The following is a 14,915-nucleotide window of genomic DNA, read 5'->3' as shown; positions in this document are numbered from 1 at the left end:
GAGAAAACAGCTTTCACTGCCCTGCAGCAGTAGGCATCTAGCTGATTTCTATAATGTTAATTTGAAATCTATTCTTGAAAAGGGACAAGTGCTTGGTTTTGCATTCTATTAATATGAAGGAAGTATGGAGACAAACAGTGAACTGTGCTTATGAAAATTGGTTTTTGCTCAGTGTAACAGAATACAGTAGTATTACCACAGGGATGAGTAGATCTGTGATATTAGAAACTTTTCCACTAGTACAGTAAGCTGAATTTCAAAGTGGTATGATACACAGTGTACATGTACATCAAAACATAAATAAACTCTACTGCCATCTAGCCAATAATCCAGGTCTCTACCATAAACTTTATCTCAGGTAACAAGTCTACCTTCACCAGATTTGTCAGAATATTTTCATAATTTGGAGTATTTTCCAGAGGTCTAGGTCATGAGTGTAAGTTTGAAACAACCAAATAGTAAGATAAGAAACACTATGGTTTCATGATTCAGCATGTACACACATCCCACTCTCTCTGCTCCAGGTGAAGTGCAGAGGTTAACTCCGTAACACATTTACATGTTCCTGAAGGATGGAATCCCTACTGATGTTTGCTTTCCTATGCTTGTACTTTTCATAGATACAAAGTACTAAGCATCTGTTAACTTAGAGAACAGTCTTGCTCTTCCACTGCTGTCAAGAATCTCACCTGATTTTTGCAGCTCCAGCTTTACAAATGCATACTGAAAAACACTGAAAATATGAATATTTAATATTACAACCAGCTTTGCTTTGTCTTGTTCTTTCTTTCTTAAATTTATGTTTTAGACGTACTACTGTACAAAAGTGTCTTATGCACTTAGAAAAAAACACTCAAAAAACACTACCTCAGATTCCCATACGTAACTCAAAAAGCAGCTGAGCAAAATATCCCCAGTTTGATCTTTATCAGGCTGATAAGCTGGTCTTTTAAAAAGTCTGATGCAAGTGAGTTCCAGGGCCTCCCATCTAAGAGCCTTTTAAAATGTGATTAAAATATTCTATTTCCCCACTGTCTTGAGGAAAATAATGGATTAATTAGTGTGTGCATAATGTTTCTTCCTTTCAACAATTTTTTAAATTCCAAATACATAAGTGAAGGTTTAGATACCGGTATGGGAGGATGGGCAAGTGAATGGGTTAAGGCAGGTCAAGACATCTCAGTTTAAAAGGACATTGAACACATAGCACAGTCTCAAATGGTAATATTGCCATGCCTCACTTGTAGTGTATTTGCATTAAGAGAATTGGAATTATTTTCTTCCAGCCTCAAATGCCTGCCTTTAGTGCATTGTCACCCTTCATCACACTTTGAGCTGTACAGACTGCTTTGTTTGTGTGTTGGAGCAGTGATGCAGTGGCTCCCAGGGTTCTGAGCTCTGTCACTCCTTTGTTTTCTCCATTCATTTTCGTATTACTTCTATTGGTAAAATCAGGATCAGGAATGTACTCACTCTTTCAGAAGATCACTCTGTTCCTGGCTAGTTGATGAAATATGAATGATGGAATAAATGAAGCCTTGAGGAATGCCTCCCAAAGGCCAAGCTGCATCATCAATAGTCTTCTATCATGAACACCTGGGGAAAAAAAATGGTTTATGGCACTGTGAAGCCTTCCATCATTTTGCCATGTTCTGAAAGCAAAGAGGACAGTGCTTTCTACAGGGCACTCCACTGTTCTTGGCAGGAAAGATCTCCAAATCTCTGATTTGAAAAGGATCCCAGTAAATGTAGTGAATCAATTGTCTAGCATTTCCTTGAAATCCATTAGAGCCACTGGATGAGAAGTGCTGCCAATCATACCTATTAGCTAATGCTAATACCTATAGCTAATTAGCTATTAGATTAGCACCTGTTGCTAATCTACTCATGCTGGCAGAAAAGGGTGATCTACCCCAGTCTGCCCTGTTCTTTCCCTATCAGTCAGCACTCTGATCAGAAGCAAGGATACCTCTAGTGATCCAGGGCATGTAGGTGAAGATGAGCAAGGCAGGTACAAAAGCTCAGGTCACTCAAGGTGTCCGGGGAGCTCAGTGCCTACAGATTTGGGCTTCAGCCTCTTGTTCAAAGCATCTAGAATTACTCGAACTCTGATGGCAAGGTCTGAATGAGGTAAGTGTTGAGCTTTAGTAGTCAATAATTTCTTTACTTCAGAACTGATCAGCTTTTCCCACAGCTTACTTACTGCCCCAAAACAACCAACAGAGATATATTTGCTCCAGCTTGGAATCTAAAGTACCTAGCTCCAGAAAGGAACATAAAGTGCTGATTTAACCTTTTGTGCAAAAGCTGTTATGATCTCCAAAATATGATTCCATCACTTCTGAAATGAAAACCATTCTAGGAGTGATTCATTTTCAGAGCAGTCTTTTATTCTATCCAAACTCTCACACTTTTTGGTGGCAAAGCTCTTTCTTTGTAGTGTTGTCTAAACAACATTACACTAGAAGATTTTCTATTTCAGTTAATTAACCTTCTGTTCTGGAAGACAATATTTGCTGTTACAAAATAAAAAAAAAAATAAAATTGAAAGACCAATTAAATCTTGCAAATGTTAGCTGTTTGTCTAAATGGAAACCAGACATGTTGCAGCTCATTGATCCACACTGGTAGTAATGGCACTCAAGGTTTACTGGTGAAAGTTTGCAGTAAAAATAACTAATTTGTCAGTGTTTTCTTTAAATTATTATTGTTTAGTCATCAGAGAATTTTGTGGGATGACGAAGAAAAGCAAAGATAATTCAAGGCAAGTGAAAAAATATGTTTTCACCAAAAAAAGCCTTCTATTGGCATGTAACTTGTATTTTAAAGAAAACTAAGAAGTCTGCTTTCTTTCATTTTGCTCACAGTCCTAATTTGACATACCCAATGACTAACACAATGACATTACAACATTTACATACTCCAAGCCTAAGTGTGCAGTTGAGAATTAGAGTTTAGACACCATAGCTGGTACATTGGGCCAAACTGCTGAGCTCAACTGTTTATCTCAAATCTCTCCACATTATTTTCAAATGCTGACTACCACCTCTCTTAAAAATCACTGGATACAAAAGTGATACAAGAAAAGCATGATCTGAAAGCACTGGCACAAGCAAGTCAATGCAAGTGGAGCATGGCCAGATTTTAGTTATGCACTGTACCTTTCCCATTAATGGCCCTCCACATCTTGCAGCCCTGCCACAGTAAATGTTTTGCTTTGTCTGAAGTAATGAGATGGAGAGAGATGGAAAAAGGCCTGCTTTTTCATTTTGACTAATCTTAATGTGAGTTAAGGAATTTGACTGATGGGAATTAGTGCTAACACAGTTTGTTAACTAAGAAAAGTGTTAATTAGAAATGCTTTTGAACTCAATCTCTGCAATGATATAATATAAAAACTTGCCACATTTTATTTTCTTAAATCTTACTGAATCCATATGAATGGCTGGTCATGGCAAAAGCTATCCAATGTTGATGATAAAGCATTACAAAATCTTCTGTCTAACTTTTATTTATTATACAGCATCTGTCAGTAATAAGTGGAGCTTTTACATTAAAGCAAGTGTTAGCATCTCATAGAGATGAAAATATTGTTTATCTTTCCTAAAATTATTTAATTTGATCTTTAAATAAATAGTTCTCAGAATGAAATCACTCAGAGATAGCCTTGGTTTTGCTGCCATTTGCAGAAAAAAAGACACACAAATTATTTCAACTTCCCATATTGTTAATACTTGCTAAAATCTTGCACAAAGGATACATATGTGGACTTTGATGGGGCATAAAATTGTCTTTTTTTGGGGTCATTTTACATAATTGCATAATGTCCTTCCAAAGAAGCTGAAGAATGCTACTCCCTTACAGATAATTCCATAAAGGTAAGCTACATTTCATAGTACTTTCCAGCTCTCTCTGTCTTGGTAGCACGGTGCAAGATGAGGCCCTGGCAGGCAGAGACTGCCAATAGCCTCTCATCTCCATCACCTGGTTCTCACCACCCTTTTCCTAGTAACAGGGGCTACAACAGTTGTAGGGGACATTACACAGGTTCAGGCCTAGATCCTGGTGCCCTTAGGAGTAAGTAAATTCTGGAGTTATCTGGACTTTCTATAGGAGGGCTCACAAATTTTAGGCTTTGAACTCACCAGCTATCACAGAAGCCAGCCTTTCCTTACTCTTTTATTCCATTTAATTGCCTGGGAAATGGTGGTAGTGGGGTGCCCAATAAAGAACAAGAGAGGAGGCATTCCAGCACAGCTGATGAGGAAGAAGACCACACCCGCACAAATATGTTAATTGCAGCACTGTGCTTGGAGTTCACAGGATGGGGTTCTTGGCAGGTGTAGCTCAGATCACATGGACCAGCTGTGTCTAGAAGCAAGGACTGGCAGAAGAGAAGTGCTGGTGAAAGACGAGCTCCTGCTGAGCAAAGCTGTATTTGATTCTTTATGGTGCCACAGTGTGGGGTCCAGTTTGGATTCTGGAGATGCAGGATAAGAAAAGCTGGTGAAGTAGGAATGATGCAGGTGGGGAAGAGAGAAGCACAGGATGCTCTCTTCTAGCCTGCAGTAAGGAGAGAGTAGCTGCACTTCAGGGTTATGAAAGAGTAAAGGATTTAGTGGGTGACACCATAAGGCATGATAGTGTTCTGTGATATAGCCCTAGGACTGGGAAGTTTAGTCATGGCTGTTCTATAAAGCAGATTTCAGGCACTACCATGACTGAGAGCCAAAATGGAGCAGGAAATAGTCGTTACTCCATGTACTTCTTTCCAAAATGTGCTTACTGAACCAGATCTATTGGGGGGTGAATATGCTCAATAAAAAGGTTGAGAAAGAAATGAGGGGGAAATAAAGTCAAAGCAACAGTTTCAGTACAGTCTATAATGTGGCAATTTAGTTATTCTGCCATTAGACATCACCTAAAGAAAATCCAGCTAAAAACTAAAAGTTCACTGAATAAGACTACCAAGGCCAAAGAAGTATAGCCCTAGCCATTAAATTACTCCAATTCTAGTGCAGCTTACACTTATTTTTAAAAATAATATCTTGTTTTTAAAAAAAATAAACACACCATGTCTTTCCACCTCTTTTCATCAATATTTTCATTGCAAACTCTGGCATACAAGCTCAAGTCTGTTTACCCTCTATGGTGCTAATGTTTGTTTTTAATGGATTAGAAACTTTTTTTTTCACTAGTAATGGCATAATATTTCAAATCCTACTTATTTAGACCTTGCTTTGTTTGGCTGTTGAGAAATGTTAGCAGTTAGTGCTCAGCACTACTGTGCAAGTCACTCTTTCTGGATGGTGGTAGAAGTAAGGACTGCTACAGAAGCAGATCTCCATGGAAGATTTTATAACCTTAGGGAAACTAGTCCTTTTGTGCCAGAAGAAAGATACAATGATGCAGGATCTGAAAATGCTAGAGAATTGAGTGGAGAAGGGGAGTTTAGCTTTCTGGAAGACTGGGAGAATGTCTTTGGATTTCTTCCTTTAAGGAGAAATAGAAAAACTTGTGATCTGTTTTGGAAATGATCAGGAATAAAACCTGAGATACCTGAATTTCGATTTTTTTTTGCTGGCTGATAGCAGTGGTCTACTTCCAAAATTCAGTTACCTAGAGACAGTAGAACTACAATCCAAATGCAGGAATCTTTCTTTAAAGAGACTGTTGCACAGCATCCAGCTGGAATTTGGAAGTAATTTTACTGACAGATGATAATGGATTTCATTTTGAGCTTTGCCAGGAATCCTTATGCCATTTGCTACAGAAAGGAAAAAAACATTCTCCTTGCATATGCATGCACGTGGGAGAGCATACTAAGAAAGCATCTTTTCCAAAATTAAATACAGGGCCTTGCAAGTTTTGAGATTTTTTTTGTGGTAAAACAAAGTTGGTGGAGACTCTTAAATGTAAACGCATTTATATACAGAAAGTTTGATATGTTCTGTATGTTATACTTGTGATAAACAACAGAGGCTACAAACACTTATAACTCAGTGTGGCTGGGAACATTTGAGTGAAAAGACCACTGACTGGCCAGACACCCACTAAATGCAAGAGCTGCAGGGAGAAGGGAATATCTATAACTTGCTTTGCTTTTGGCCATGTTATTAGATGGACCAGCTTAAATAGGTAAGGCCCAGAGTGTGCAGAGAGTGGCCAAGCACTGGAGGGCAGGCCCTGCCAGGTGGTAGATGGACTTGTCTGAATTGCATTGTCTTTACAATCCAGCTGTTCCCTTTCCCTCTAGCCATCCCTGCAAGCCCTCATAGCTCAGCAAACATCTAGCAACCCAGAAGGCCCATTGCAGTCTGAGGAGAGGTTGTTTAATTGTCTCATAATTAGAACTCAGTCTAATGAAGAAGTTACTTTGGCACTAGAATAATAAGAGCATCATGTCATATTCAGAAGGGGAATGTGTTAATATATTTACACTTGGCTTAACCTTTACCCCTTTCAGGGCACATGCACTTACAATTTACTGATGTAGAAATAACCTTTCTAGATCCTAAAGCCAAAACAGATACTTGGTCCAGATCCACAGGGCCAATTCAGCCCATGTGGGAAGCTTTATGCAAATTACATAAACAAATTTAGAGACTAAGAAATAAATTATAAAGAATCATTTGGTGGCCAGAGCAGCAACTGTAGGCAAAGACCTCCTACATCCAGCTTGGTATGTGAGAGTTCAGGGAGGCTTTGGTAACACATGCTATAGCTGTCAAATCTGTGTAACTTGTGAGACACTTGTGTCCTGGGGGTTGCAAACTTCAAGCAAAAGCTGTTCCCAGCCCAGATGCTGCCGTGCTATGAAACTGGAAAGGAAAGCAAAATGAGTTTTATGTTCCTCCCTTTCTTCCTTTCTGAGGGGAAAAAGGGCTGAACAATGTTCTCTTGGGGGGGTGGGGGGGTTAAGGGGGAGGAAGTGTGCTTTTTTCTTTTTTCTTAATACCTTTCTTCTTCTTTTAGAAATATAAGGAGGATGAAAGGCTGTTTCCTTAGCAGTGCTGAGGGCCATGTTAGCTGTTCAAGACAACTTTTCTGGCCAGTTTTAGAAAACAGAAACAGCTTTCTGAAGCCATAATTCAGGAAGCCTCCCTGTTTCAGCAACATTTAAATCTTATGAAAGCAGTATAAAGCAATTAAGTGTTTTCTTAAGGACTCAAGCAAAGAGATTCTGTTTACTTCCCAACTAAAGCTGAGAAGGTGATGGTTCTTACTGAAAAGATAATTTTTTCCAAATAATTTTCAAGAATTTAAAATAAGCACATTTTTAAAACAAAACAAGCAGGATTAAAATTAAATTCCCCTCTCAGTTAATAAGGCTTTAATTAATAAGAGTCAAAACCTTTACTGGTTCTTTAGACAGCCATAGTATTTCAGAAAATATCAAGTAGAAAGAAAACCTGACATGTAAAACTAGTAATACCTTTCCACTCCCCCACTTCACTGTAGAACAAGGAAGTGCAAATGTTCTTTAAGTTGCCCTAAAAGAAAAGGCAACCAATGTTCCTTCTCTTCCTGAAGGAGGTAGAGTATACCTAATTTTTAAACACTCCTATACTACTATGAAAAGTGTAGGCATGCAGACATGCTATTGTGTCTAGCTACTCCACAGTACACTACAGAACTGTAATGTAATAATAATACTCCAGCATTAACCATGCATGCTTTCTTACCCTGCTGTATAAACTCACAACACACAGGCTTGTTAACCTGTCTCCCAGGGAAAGGTGAGCTATGCTTTATTTACATAGAGTATTATTTAGAATTGCAAGTGTACTGTAAATTCATGCCTTCCACACATGTATTTACTCCACACATGTATTCATAAGTGGTGTTTTTTAATAAGCCAAAAAATTAAAGGCTGATCTTGGCATTTTTATGTTGCCACTCTCCCTAAAAAAATCTCACCATAAATATTCCTGTCACACACAGAGTTATCACAGATAGTCCCTTTAACTCTTGCATTAGACCAAATTTCACTTCTTGGAAATGTCCAGTTTACATCTGCACATTCCTGTTTTCTGTGAAGGTACCCCAAGCTGCATACTGTCTCTCTGAATCTGAAATTTGCCTATTCCTCTAACCTGAGGCTTATCAGTATAGCTGAATTACATTCAGGTTTGCTAATACAAGTTTTGAGATTGCAGCAGCTTCATATTTTAGTTATCAGAAGGAAGCTGAAGTTTTTCAGATGGTTCAGCTGCAAAACATGCAGCTGGGTGTTGTGCAGACCATTTGGAGGAAACAAAGGCTGTAGTTTCCCATATTTCTGATTTGTCTGTCTGTTTCACAATTTAACCCAGGGGGCTTCAGTGATCTGGTTCACAGCTTGGCCTACAAGCATCTTTGGCAGCACAACAAAATGGACAGGGACAAGCAGCCAAACAGGACATGTCTTCAGCTGACTTCACTGATGGATAACCCATTTTATACATTACAACCTTTTGTAATAGAGCATAAATACAATTTCTTCCTCTCCTTTGTTTGTGAGAGTGGTGGAGGTAATTTTAAATGAACTGGTATAAAGTCCTAGTGATCAGCAGTCCTACTTCAGCTGGACTTGCTATCTGCCACAGCAGCCAACAATAAACAAGTTATCAAGATGAATTTTCTATGGTGGTCAGCAGAACAAAACCATTTCCTTCAAATAGTTCTTATGCATCAGGCAAACCCACAGTAGATATAAAAAGGCCAGCTCATGGTTCTCACAGCTACTGTTTATGTTCTCAGAGCTGTTGGCTGGCTAACATCAGCCTCTCTGGTTTTTAACCTTCCAATGATCTGAGCATACAGATCCAGGTATGGGCATAATGAAACAGTTATCATTTCCCACCAAATTCCTGGAAATGCACATTCCACCCACACCATCAAGATCTGGGTGCACAACCCTTTCCTGTCACTCCTCCTGAAATTTATATTTATTCCTGAAAACTGAGCCATGAAAAATCTAAAGGGTGGTTCATATTTAGGATATTTAGAAACATTATCTGTGCATTCAACCCCAAACCTCTCTACTGCTCTGCTACATCAGCTGATCCTGTCCCATTTCTCTTTTCCATACTCTTGTCAGTGCACCTCTGTGGGCATGGGCTGTGTATCCAATACTTTAGTGAAGAATAAGGATATGGTGGGAATGTCATACAGCCTGTTTCTTTGAACAACTGAAGCCTGATTTTTGTTGTTGTTGGTTTGGGTTGGGTTTTTTTTGTGGGCGATAAAAGGAAAACTCAAAAAAAGAAAAATGGATACCAGCCAAGAGATGGGTTGGGGAGAAATGTTAATGGATGTTGGCAAATCTACTGTGCAGCTTTCCCATGTTATTAACTGTATCACTATTTAGAAATTCTGGGAAGATACCTTTCTGCAAATTAAAAAGATGAGAGATTTGCCTGTTACATCCCCTACGAAGCTAAATTCCTATTCCTTCACTAAAGCTGTGTAATGAAAGGTGTTTTATACAGCACACACACTAGGTCAGTATCATCCCAGAATGAAATCCTGACTAAGGCAGTAACACACTGCACAGCAGGGTTTTAAGCTCTGACGAAAATAAAATAAAGATTTGGAGGCTCTGAGCAACCCCGGTCGGTATATGGGGGTGGGGGAAGGGCAGCATGTGGTTTGGGGTATTTTCACCAAATGTTAAATCACACAGAATATTTCACTCGTCTCCAGTGTGAGATCACGACATGACTCCTCTGTAATGAATTCTTTATCTTGGCAGCTCTCCTGTTTTCTCCCAACAGTGCCTCCCTCTCCCCTTCTGGTCCCAGTGCCGTAACATATGGTAGTATTTGGAGAGCCACTTGGGCCTGGGAGCTGGCCTGGCTGCCCACACCTGCGTGCCCCCTGCCTCGCCACTCAGGTCACGCTCCAACACTTGGGCCTGAGCTTGCTCCTTCACCCTCCTCAGGGGCACGCCGGGTGCTGCCATGTGGCTCTGGGGATGACATGTGTCACTTGGTGCCCTGGGGATGAGATGTGTCACTTGGTGTCCCTGTGAGCGTGTGTCACCCCAGAACTCCCCACGCAACCTTGATGAGGCTTCTCCTTCAGGTGGCCGTGATGGGGGCCACTCATTGTCTCAAAAATGACGATGGAAGTACCCAAAAGCCCCAAGAGAGTGCACAGAATCCATTGGGTTAGAAGGAACCACAGTGGATCATCTGGTCCGACCTCCCATGGCACAGAGTTACATCCCGATGGTTCTTGCTTCTCTCCAGTGAGTGAGACTCCACAACCTCTCCAGGCAACCTGCCGCCCGCACAGCAAAGTTCGCACTCACATTCAGGTGCAACTTCCTGGGCATCACTTTCTGCCCGCTGCCTCTTGTCCTGCGGCTTGGCATCACCGAGCAGAGCCCGGCTCCATGCTCTGACACCCCCTCTAGATATTTACAGACACTGGTGCTGTCCTTCCCGAGGCCGAGCAGCCCCAGCTCCCCCGGCCGGGCCCAGCGCTCCCCGGGCGGGCCGGCTCCGCGCGCGGCCGCCGTCTCCGGGGCGACGCCTGAGGCCGCCGCGGCCGCCGCACCGCCATGGGCCCCAAGCAACCCAAGTCCGGCCGGGAGACGGCGGTGTCCGGGCTGCCGAGCTGGGAGCCCGCGCTGGTGTCCGCCCGCCTCGAGGAGGTGAAGGCAGCCGAGGGGCAGAGCCGGCGGCGCGGGGGAAGCGGGGAGCGGGCTGCAGGCGGCCCGGGGGTCGCGGCTGCCGGGGGCTCCAGGAGGGCCCGGGCAGGGCCGTGAATGGTCCCGATGTGCGGCGGAGCCCCCCTGCCCCTTTGCCCCCCGGCACCGAGCGTGGCCTTGCGGGTTCCTTTGCTCCTCCTCGCCTCGGCACTTTCCTTTCTGGGCGCTGGGTGCCAAGTTTCGGCTCGGAGTGAACTTTTTATAAACTGCTGAACAACGAGGTTTGATGGAGGTGCTGACACAGCATTAACTGTAGCGTTGAAAATGTGAGGCTGTAATTTTCCTGCCCGAGTGTGTGCAGCTAAAAGGCACTTTTTTCCCTCCTCCTTTTTTTTTTTTTTTTTTTAACAGTGTGAGGATCTAAAGGCATATTTAGATTTCCAGGTTCTGTGTAAGCAATGTAATTCTCATAAATCTTGACTTGCTAGAGAGAATTTAGTTTCAAAATAGGGTGGTAGTTTAGCAAACAATAATATTTATCTCACGTGTGTTTATCTAGCACGGCTTCTGCAAGTGAGACAAATTGCTTCCGTGGTTTCCTTGTTTTCTGGATTCCTGTTTTTTTTTTTTGTTTTAGCTGATGTGGGTTTGTGTTTTGTTGGTTTTGTTTTTTTTTTCTTTTAATATGCCAGCAACATTGGTTAAATATGAGGAACTTTTAATTCAGGAGGAGGCTTTTAAACTGGCTAATTGCTTTTCCTGAAAAGGCCACAGATGTCCAAAAATCTCTTAAATATTTACTTGCTTTTACTTTTATTTGGTAGTAACGATATAATACAATTAGCCAAACAAGATCACTTTTTGAATTGCTTAGGCTGTTGTTTCCCATTTTTCCCTAGAACACAGATTTTTCAGTAGACTTCTAAGATGCTTGAGCCCTTTCTTACTTGTGAATCTTGTTCCTACGCTTGGGAAACGTCCCTGAAGCATAAGAATGGAGTGAAGGTTCAGTCTCCATCACCTTCTCTGTTCCTGGTCTTCTTCCAGTGCTTACTAGCAAGGTGCCAATTAGTGATTAGGTTTTTTTATGGTGGTGTTTATTGTGGCTGTGGATATTGTGCAGTGAATTCACTGAACAAGGTGCTTTGTATGCTCTACTGCCTCTAATGTAGTTTATTACATTTCTTAAATGCAAACCATTATATTGAAGTATTTTTAAAGGTAGGAAATAAAATGCTCAAAAGTTAGTAAATGTCAAAGTTGGTATTATTCTGGACCACTCATTGAGGCAGATAAAAAAAAAAAAGTTGAATGTTCACTGAATGGGGCAAGAATTCTGTAGGGAAAGGTATGTGATCAACTAATTAAAGATTATCGTAATTCCTGTACCCGTGGGGGCTGACTTGAGATTCCCTGTTTCCATAATTCTGGTACTGTTTGACTGCTTTCTATTCCAGTGAAGCTAATTTCACTTTCTCTGCCATACTGTTCCTTGGGAAGTTAGGAAAAACTGTCCCCTTGCTGCGGTCACCTTGAACTCAGGCTTCTGAGCTGCTGGGCAGCCACTGAAATTTCTTACTGCAGGAGTGTTCTTATTCAGCTCTTAGAGTCATGGGCAAGAGCACACTCAGTGCAAAACTGTCAAATGCCAGCAAATCTCTTCTGAGCATGTGTGAATCAAGATTCATCAAGTGTGGCCAAATGTGGGTGTACATAATGTAAATAAACATGCTCTGTAAAAGCAAATCTTTGACACAAGTACGGCTCTGCTGCCAAATTTAATTCCTTCCTCTTGAACACAGAGAGCATTGAATATCTTAACTACTTAATCACATAGGGGTTTTTATTAAAGGATAAACATGATTTTTAAAAATCAAATCTCATTCTGCAAATAGTCTAACCACACTTTCCCTCCCCCACCCACCCTACCCCAGTAATTATGCAACATACAAAGTTTAAACTCAGATATATAAAGCTCAGGATCTGAAAACAGTCTGTAAAAGAGAGTGTTGAACAGCTTGAATTTTAGATCTCACCAGACATAGTGCAAAAAACTTATTTCTTACTCGTCTTTAGTATTGTATATGAAATACCATATGAATTGGAAATTATTTGGGAGATGACAGGAACTCCTGTCAAATAAATAAATGTCTCTCCTCATAATTCATATGTAAAGAATTTTTAGATCTGCTTGTATCAATTTGAAAAATATTCTTTCCCTTTATTGAAGGCAAAGGGAATTTACTATAACTGGTTTTAAATTGTACCAGATAGACTGAGTGGTGAAATTTCATATTTTAATGTGTTTATGACTTACACTATTTTATTAGTTCAATCTATGAAAAGCATTTTACCAGTGCTGTTAAGATTTTTATGAACAGGTATACTAACTAAAATATGATTTAAATGGTATTTACTAACCAAATAATAGCTTTTACTAAAGGCACTGTGAAAACTGGCAAGCACACAACTTAAAAATACATACAGAGAAAATATGGATTTTCCAGAGCCTCACATTATAGTTTATGTATATCTTTCTTGTTTGTAATGTGCTATGCAGAAGAACATGGAGTTGCAAACTGTATTTGCCTTCAGATATTTATCATCTATTTTGGTTGGGCTCACTACAGAATTAAATTGCAAAATATAAATTAAGATTCTTAAGTAGTTTTAAACTTTACATGTGTTAAGTAGCTAAAGGGCAATATTTGCGAAATGAATGGTGAATTCTGAGCAAATAGAGCCCTTAATTGAAATAACTGTCATTTATTATTTGTTCTTATTAACCTATATAACTAAGCATAGCAGCAGGAAGCATGTTCTGTGCTGACTTTCCATCTGTATGATTTCTCTCATTTCATTAGCATTTTAGGGCCTGAAAATTGAACTTAAAATCTTGTGAAACCTCTAAAAATGTTCTGAATAGGATGGCTCCGCTTTTGGTTGCTATTCATACTGCTTCCTCTTCAGAGAAAAATTAATGCTCTCTTGAGCTTTGATATTCTCTCACTTGCCCATGTTGAATAGCAAAAGCTCAGGCTCTTAAGAACAAAAGGCATTAGTAAATATGTGGGTGTGTCATCAGCAGTGAAAATGGGTCTGAAGATTTCCAAGCAGTGATCTTAAGGCTACAAAACTTCTGATAAGCAACTTTTCAGAGTAATGCCTGTTGTATTTACTGGTTTACAAGCTCATTCATTGTTGAAAGTAAAGAGTGCTAGAGTTGTTACTACTCTAATTGTTCATAAATTACTAATATGTTTGATGCTCAGATGTTTTGAGTTTTCGAATGTTTCTTCTCACCCTTAGGGGTAAATTTGAAATTCTGCTGTAATGAAATGAATTTACTAGTTGCTGTCCTAAGAGAAAAAAAAAACCCAAACAAACAACCAAAAAAGCAACCAAACAAAAAACCAATAAACCCCACAAAGTAAGTACCAGAAAAATAAAATTACATATACCCAAATTGTCTGGAAATAGGAGGAGGGTAAGATGGCTGCTTGATGCTTTTCTTGGCCAAAGAGATCTAGAAACTGGTACTGGAAAAATAAACAATATACCTGACTTGTTCAACTGTCTTCCCTAGAACAGCTGGCCTTTTGTGTCTAGGAAATGAAGCAGAGAAAACAAGATACGTATAAAAAGGAGGGAAAAAAATGGTGTGCTACATCTGCTTTTTTTTTTCAATGTGAATTAAAGTTAGATATTTTCTTAATGTACCTATGCTATTCCAGTACTGCTGTGATGAAGATATACAGGCTATGTGTTCTGGCTTTTAAGAGCTGGGAAAATCACATTACAGAGGAACACAATGGAGCCTTGAGAGCAAAATCGTGAGAAGATGAGGCATCTTCTGTGTTTTGTGAAAGCAGGGATTTTGGACAGCCATTTGCTGCTTACATGGAGCTTCCAGAATTAGGTTGATCTTGTGGATTTGGACCCTCTCCAACTGAGGGGCATAGAAGTTTCCCACACAGATGGTTATTTCTAACACCAAGAGACTTTGGTGAATTTCAACTCTTAACATGGCCAGGAGTTTTAAAACCGGGACAGTGTCATTTGTAGCAATGGTTGTCACTGGATGTTTTCCAGTGAAAGTGATCTGACCTGCCCTTAATTGGAGTTTATTTCAGATTGCTTAAGCAATATTCAGTTGCGGATGCCACATTTCCAGCTTCAGATTTTTTTAAATTCACATTTGAACCAGCATTGTTGATTCTGTGGGATATCTGCTCCCTGCATTTTGGTCTTCTTTGTGCAGTTTGTAGTGCTCATG

At 40.2% G+C, this 14,915-nt stretch overlaps 1 protein-coding gene and 1 long non-coding RNA gene across 2 annotated transcripts in view; both read left to right on the top strand.

Moving 5' to 3' along the window:
• Positions 1-1,942: 1,942 nt before the first annotated feature.
• Positions 1,943-10,447, top strand: LOC120506457. Its single transcript, XR_005628513.1, has 3 exons — positions 1,943-2,130; positions 3,838-3,878; positions 9,737-10,447. It is a non-coding gene; the product is annotated as an uncharacterized LOC120506457 (long non-coding RNA).
• Positions 10,448-10,549: 102 nt separating this feature from the next.
• SPAG17 (sperm associated antigen 17) overlaps positions 10,550-14,915 on the top strand; it is an 89,799-nt gene continuing 85,433 nt past the window's right edge. The window contains exon 1 of the mRNA XM_039717795.1: positions 10,550-10,642. Coding sequence (XP_039573729.1) covers positions 10,550-10,642 — 93 coding nt within the window. The remainder of the gene's footprint in view (positions 10,643-14,915) is intronic.

This window comes from Passer montanus, unplaced genomic scaffold, assembly GCF_014805655.1.
Source record: "Passer montanus isolate IOZ18808 unplaced genomic scaffold, ASM1480565v1 scaffold39, whole genome shotgun sequence".
In the NCBI taxonomy this organism is placed as follows: Eukaryota; Metazoa; Chordata; class Aves; order Passeriformes; family Passeridae; genus Passer; species Passer montanus.
Note: the sequence above shows the minus strand (reverse complement) of the source record. Positions and strands in the feature narration are given on the sequence as shown.